At 44.9% G+C, this 7,500-nt stretch overlaps 1 protein-coding gene across 1 annotated transcript in view; it reads right to left on the reverse strand.

Moving 5' to 3' along the window:
• The window catches only part of LOC143127212 (ADAMTS-like protein 1), a 217,445-nt gene that overhangs the window by 23,580 nt on the left and 186,365 nt on the right, over positions 1-7,500 (reverse strand). The window contains exons 5-8 of the mRNA XM_076288554.1: positions 7,080-7,316; positions 5,859-5,985; positions 4,235-4,309; positions 965-1,122 (exon numbers count right to left, since the gene is read on the reverse strand). Coding sequence (XP_076144669.1) covers positions 965-1,122; positions 4,235-4,309; positions 5,859-5,985; positions 7,080-7,316 — 597 coding nt within the window. The remainder of the gene's footprint in view (positions 1-964; positions 1,123-4,234; positions 4,310-5,858; positions 5,986-7,079; positions 7,317-7,500) is intronic.

Consider the following 7,500-nt stretch of genomic DNA (forward strand, 5'->3'; position numbering starts at 1 on the left):
CCCCTATAAAAGAAGTGATTGGTCCCCTCCACTATAAAAGAAGTGATCCTGTGCTGTCACAAAGCTAACTGTCTCACCTCTCAGTGTCAGAAAAATACTAAAGTCGGCTTCCTCTGAGCTTCGTCTAGTTTTGCATTTTAGCTTCTCCTTTCCTAATTGTATTGACCATGTATCTGTTTTAACGTTGTATTGATCCTGTATTGTACATCACTGGGTTTTTTCTGTACCTGTTATCGGCCATGTATCTGTCTTTAGCGTTGTATTTCTATCTCTTTGTTGTGTTTTTGTAATGCCTGGCTGCAACCTAATTTCCCTGGGCGGGATAATAAATTTGACTTGGCTTGACAACCTCTTTCCACTCAACAGAAAAGAGCGAAAAAGCCAAAAAGTTGAGCCAAAAAAACTCCAATCTCAGTAAGCTAACGCTAACGTCAACCCCCTCCCACTGACACTAATGGCTGCTCCGATGTGAGAAAGACTGGCTTGACAGGTTTGGGCTGTACTGGGCCCCAGGAACATGAGCACTGTCCAAACTCAAACAGAACCGCAACAGAACCGTAGAGCACCTGTTTGTGTTTAATACTGACACAGATCAGGTAAACCGGAGGCGAGGAGGGGAGAATCTGAGTTACATCACCAGCAAAACACTGAGGCAAAGTGGCAGTTCCTTTTTTTAATAACTCAATTCAATTCAATATTCAGTTCAATTCAATATTGTTTGGCCATGTAGTGTCGGCTTTAAATGCGCATGGTGTCAAGAAGTGTTATGGAAAGAAAGCTCAAGGGTAATAGTTCAAAAGACAAAAACTCCCTTTAACGGAAAGAGACCTTGAGCAGAATACTCCAAGGAGGAAAGTGTGTGAGTGTGTGTGTGTGTGTGTGTGTGTGTGTGTGTGTGTGTGTGTGTGCATGTGTGTATTCGCATGTGTGTCTGTGTGTTGTGCATAGCCCTACCCTTACTCACTTTAACAGTAAAGTCAGCTCCTAGCGGTCCGGCTATCCTCATCACCTCCTTGTCCGTGAGCTGCTGGAAGTCCACGGTGGTGTTCTCCAGCACGTAGTGCCTGGTGGTGTCCAGGGACAGCCCCCCCTTCACCCCCTGCAGGGTCTTGCTCTCCAGCGCTGGTCAAAACAGACAGAGCCGTTTACAACAGCAGCAACACCATTAGCATTAGCAGATGGCTAACTAGCTAAACAATGACCAGGGTGAGGACTTAAAAGGAACACACCAACAATGACCAGGGTGAGGACTTAAAAGAAACACACCAACATTTTAAAATAAGCTTTTTGCTGTCTATCCCAAAGTTATGTACTGTAAGAGCAGCGGTGTTGTTAGGTATGGGCATTTGGGGCTATAGCTAACATGGAATAGCTATATATGTTTTTTTATTAGCCGCCCCGGATCTCTCACGAGAGAGAGAGAGAGAGAGAGAGAGAGAGAGAGAGAGAGAGAGAGAGAGAGAGAAAGAGAGAGAGAGAGAGAGAGAGAGAGTTCCAAGGCTGGGCATGTCAAGGACAAGGAGGTGGCGGAGTTATGCTGTTCTCATCATTTACAAGTTCAGGTTGGCCTGCACTCCCCTAGTTTGGAGCGTGGTCAAACTGTGCTGGCCTATTAGGCCTACTTACTTTGCATTTGTAGAATTAGTGAGTCTTCACTAAGCATAACATGAACCATATGATATGCAGGGTGGCTAGGCTATATAGATCAGGGCCACATCTGGTGTATGGTGAAATTGGTCAGATGCACATTGGTTTAGATCAGGACCACATCTGGTGTATGGTGAAATTGGTCAGATGCACATTGGTTTAGATCAGGTACACGTCTGGTTGTATGGTGAAATTGGTCGGACGCACATTGGTTTAGATCAGGACCACATCTGGTGTATGGTGAAATTGGTCAGATGCACATTGGTTTAGATCAGGCACACGTCTGGTTGTATGGTGAAATTGGTCAGATGCACATTGGTTTAGATCAGGCACACGTCTGGTTGTATGGTGAAATTGGTCAGATGCACATTGGTTTAGATCAGGCACACGTCTGGTTGTATGGTGAAATTGGTCAGATGCACATTGGTGACGGAGAGTAATTTTGGTTCTCTCCCTACAACCATAATGGTGAAAAGGCACATGAAAGCAGAGAGGTGTACTCTCTCTCCCTCTGTGTGTGTGTGTGTGTGTGTGTGTGTGTGTGTGTGTGTGTGTGTGTGTGTGTGTGTATATGGGTGTGTGTGTGTGTGTGTGAGGTGTAGTGAAACACGTATGTTCCTCTTGTGTCTCCGCTTACCACTCCACAATCGAATGGCCAATCGAAGAGTCCATGTCGCTTTCATCCAAAAAAACTGCTAAATACCAGTCAACGTTTAAATACCAGCCAACCTCCTAACCTTACTGTGACCCCTGGTTACAGGGCAGCCTGCCGTAACACTGGGTATGTGTGTGTGATTGGAAACTGACTCCACAATGCGCACACACAAACACACACACACACACACACACACACACACACACACACACACACACACACACACACACACACACACACATTCTCGAGACTCGTCACTACTGCCCAGATGGTTACCATTTCTCCATCCTCGGCATGAGAAAAGAACAGTGAGATGTTTTAATGAGGAATGTGTCCGTGAGAGATTGAGACAAAGAGAGAGAAATGGAGAGTGAGAGAGATGGAGAGAGAGAGAGATGAAGAGGGAGACTGAGAGAGAAAGAGAGAGATAGAAAGGAATGATGGAGAAGTGAGAGAGATAGAGAGAGAGAGAGATGGAGAGAGAGAGATAAAGAGGGAGACAGAGAGAGATAGAAAGAGAGAGAGAGAGATGGGGAAGAAGGCAGTACAACACAGCCCCTTAGCGGAGCTGAGAGACGCTGGTGTTGGGAGGAGGAGGGGGAGAGATGAACATTTGTTCTAGATTTCAGCCGGGTGCGGAGGGAGCACTCGCCAAACCTCCTGACATCAGTGGTGCTGTTCTGTTCTGCTGCGCCTGAAGAGCATTTGGATCGCATCACATCACACACACACACACACTGCAGCAATGTCAGGAAGGAGCACACACACAGACGCGCACACGCGCACACACACACACACACACACACACACACACACACACACACACACACACACACACACACACACACACACACTCATCTCCTCTGTGCTGCTCTGTCCTCTCCCCTCTGTCCCGGAGAGCAGAAGACCCAGACGATGATGAAGACGTTGAGTGAGTGATCCAAATAATGAATGGCATGCCCAGGGGGGTCTACGCAGTGCTCTAGCCAGGCACTTTATAGAGGAGGAGACTCGCCACTTAAAGAATCCTCCATAGAAATGTATGAGGACAGCAGTGCTTTAGCGTCATTTTGGAGTCTTAGCTAAAGAATCCTCCATAGAAATGTATGAGGACAGCAGTGCTTTAGTGTCATTTTGGAGTCTTAGCTAAAGAATCCTCCATAGAAATGTATGAGGACAGCAGTGCTTTAGCAATCCTCCATAGAAATGTATGAGGACAGCAGTGCTTTAGCTTCATTTTGGAGTCTTTGCAAACGCATATGAGACGGCAGCTCAGACAAATCCTTTGCAGAACAAATGCTCATTGAGAGATGACAAGAAATCACTATCCTAAGTGCATGAAACCTGTGGAAAATCCTGCAGAGAATGCCATTAAGACTGGAGAACTACCAACAAACATGGGTTGATTATTTAGTGTCTCAAACTACTTAGAGTAAGTTTGCTATGTCACTATTTTGGGGACAAACATGGGTTGATTATTTAGTGTCTCAAACTACTTAAGTTTGCTATGTCACTATTTTGGGGACAAACATGGGTTGATTATTTAGTGTCTCAAACTACTTAAGTTTGCTATGTCACTATTTTGGGGACAAACATGGGTTGATTATTTAGTGTCTCAAACTACTTAAGTTTGCTATGTCACTATTTTGGGGACAAACATGGGTTGATTATTTAGTGTCTCAAACTACTTAAGTTTGCTATGTCACTATTTTGGGGACAAACATGGGTTGATTATTTAGTGTCTCAAACTACTTAAGTTTGCCATGTCAATATTTTGGGGACAAACATGGGTTGATTATTTAGTGTCTCAAACTACTTGAGTTTGCTATGTCACTATTTTGGGGACTTAAAGGGGTCCCAGGGGGCCAAAGGGGCCCTTTTTCACATCTTCAGTTGTTGAAACAGAAGCTCCCTGGACCTACCAAAACTTACACAAGTGATCCGGGCCTTTCAGAACGAGACGGACATGACGACTGCCGAAGGGGATGACCACCACCGTGTCCTCCGCTGAAAGAGAGGAGCCAGAAAAGTAGACGTTATATAAATATAAAGTTGTCCGCTATATGCGCAAACAAAATGGCAGCTCGATTGCAGCAACTGTTCAGAGGAGACGTGAAATGTGTCCCTGTTGAAATAATGAAGACCTTTCTCCCGCTTACGAAAACAATCACGGCTGTCAGTATTATCTTTACAACTTCCTACATTAAAAGGAAGACAGCCTTCACGTTTAGTGTCTAAAATTTTCTGTCTCGTAAAGTTGCTACCAGGCATTCAAGGTGGATGCCATTGTTTGGCTTCTACCACAGCATTTCAAGAGTTGTATAGTGAACCAAAAGAATGGGTTTTCAGGGGAGGGTGGGGTTGTGAAAGCACTGTAAGTTCTATACAGACTCTGGTCCTCTCTCTGTCCAGCAGTTCAACCTAAACTGAAAGCATGTCAAAGCATGTCTTCTGAGCAATAAAAGAACAAGCCTGGAAGTGATGGCGGGGAATGGCCGCTGGTTCACACGAGCAGCAATGGAATATTAACACCTGACAAATCCCAGAGTGGGGAGCGGGGGGGAGAGACCTTTGTGTCCTGCTATCCTTAAATGATCTCACTCAATGCAAACGTCGGTCTTAATCACCCTCAAACACACACAGTCAAAGGCCAGAGAGAACCGCCCAGACAGTCCTGGGCTTGGGCGTCATGCATGTATGAATAAAGTCAAACATATCTCTGCCTTTAATGTTGTTTTAATGTTTTTTTTTAATGTTATTTCGCTATTATTTTACAATGAATAACTGTTTATATAATGACACAATAAGGTTGTACAATGCCTTTTGTCCTGCCATTTGTCTTGTATCCATGTGTTTCATGTCTTGTGGTAGAAAATAGTTTTCTGACTCACAATTGAAACAGTCTTAAACCAAATGACAAAAAAAAAATCATGGTCAGGCTCGCTACGGAGTCTACCACAGCATTATCAGATTCTTAAACCTTTTTTAAGGGCATTTCAGTAAAAACTTAAAACAGATTTTCCACCACCCAACTCAAATATAACCGTGAGAAACATAAGAAAAAGCCCTTTGTGTAAGTGCAGTCTCACTTCCTGTGATAAGGCAACTAACCTCCCTCTCTCCCTCAGTGTTTTCAAGTGGAACATAGGTGCCTATCGGAATTCAGAATCGGAATCAGGAACAGCTGGTTGTCATGGTGGGTACTTGCGGTGTTACAGCTGTGTACTGATATGCAGATGTTTTGCAAATAAGGCTGACGTCCAAACAATTACTGTTGTGTTTCTTAATAGGTCAATAAAAGTCAGTGACATCATTTAAAATTTAATTTGATGTGATTAAAAAATAAAAGGTACCACATTACGGTGACTCTTACAGTCTGTTCAATTCCCATCTTTGATTCTGTTATCGTGCATGTTAAATTTCATTACTTCAAACCGAAAAAATGAGTGAATACTAAAACACAAAAACATTTGACTCAGACATACAAACACAAAACATGTGCATCCCATACAGATATCTGTGTGAGTAATTGAGGAAGTGAGGGTGTTGAACTCACTTTTTCCAGATGCATGCTGGGATTTGTAGTGTCCTCGCACCAGGCGGCAGGACGAGCCGTCTCCGTTGCAGACGCCACAGTTGTCCTCTTTCGCTGTGCTGCCCAGCTCAAGGTCACAGCCCACAATCTGCCAGGGGACAAAGAAACACACACACACACACACACACACACACACAACACACACACACACACACACACAACACACACACAACACACACACACACACACACACACACACACACACATACACACACACACACACACACACAGACACAGAGTGGCATCAGACAGAGGAGATACCAAGTGTAAACGATCACTCTGTTGCTTTAACTGTGTTGCCAATTATTCTATTAGCTAATGGTGACCTAATCCAGATAATCTCCCTGAAGCCCCAAACTATGTGATCTAAATACGCTAACGGCCTAGCTAAGCCCACAGCTGTCTCAGGGATCCACGTCAATACATGGGGTATTTCCAGTGACAACATGACGCGTCAATTACTAATGTAAACACACACACACACACACATCACAGATCCACAGCTGTGTAAAGCACAGACCCATGTTTGGTAAATGGCAGTGTTGCCCTGATCTCGGTGGTATAATTGCAATGCAATATGGGTCCGGTAGAGGCCAGTGGGCTGGACTATTCATTGTAACTTGGCCTTTCTATTCTTGCTTTTCATTTTCTTGACACACCCCATCCATCATTTACTGTTCACGGCTTCCCTTCTTGTGTTTGCGCATCTGAGTGTGTCTGTGTGTGTGTGTTTATGTGTGTGTGTGTGTGTGTGTGTGTGTGTCTATGTTTGTGTGGTGTGTGTGTGTGTGTGTCTGTGTTTGTGTGGTGTGTGTGTGTGTGTGTGTGTGTGTGTGTGTGTGTGTGTGTCTATGTTTGTGTGGTGTGTGTGTGTGTGTGTGTGTGTTTGTGTTTGTGTGTGTGTTTGTGTGTGTGTGTGTGTGTGTGTGTGTGTGTGTGTGTGTGTGTGTGTGGTGTTTGTGTTTGTTAGTGTGTGTGTGCGTGTTTGTGTGTATGTGTGTGTGTGTGTGTGTGTGTGTGTGTTTGTGTGTTTGTGTGTGTGTGTGTGTGTGTGTGTGTGTGTGTGTGTGGTGTTTGTGTTTGTTAGTGTGTTTGTGCGTGTTTGTGTGTATGTGTGTGTGTGTGTGTGTGTGTGTTTGTGTGTGTGTGTTTGTGTCCACGTTGTTCTGCTGTCCTCCTCACCTGACACACCCCGCTGATGCACATGTCCAGGGACTCCGTGTAGCAGCGTGTTCCGTCCAGCACTTTGGGCGCCAGCTCCACCACCTGGCCAGAGCCCTTGGCGCGGCACTTGAGGGCACAGGGGTTCTCGGGGTCGTTGTCGACGGGCAGCCACTCGTGGAACTGACCCTGGTGCCACACGTCCGCGTGGGCCGAGCACTGCTGCGAGCGGAAGTCTCCGGACTCGGGCGGACAGTCCTGAAGGTGAGCCGAAAGATGGAGTGGACGTTGGGACAGAGCAGGGAGCACACACACTAATCAAAGTGTCAATTCACTTAACTTTCATTAAAGTCAATTCAATTCAGTCTAATTCACTTCGATTCGATTCAGTTCAACTGATTTTAATTCAATGAACTTAAACAGTTCAATTTAATTCAATGCA

Source organism: Alosa pseudoharengus, unplaced genomic scaffold, assembly GCF_046254945.1.
Source record: "Alosa pseudoharengus isolate Yale_2024_CS ecotype anadromous, Long Island Sound unplaced genomic scaffold, YU_APseudo_1.1 YU_APseudo_1.1_scf_17, whole genome shotgun sequence".
NCBI lineage: Eukaryota > Metazoa > Chordata > Actinopteri > Clupeiformes > Clupeidae > Alosa > Alosa pseudoharengus.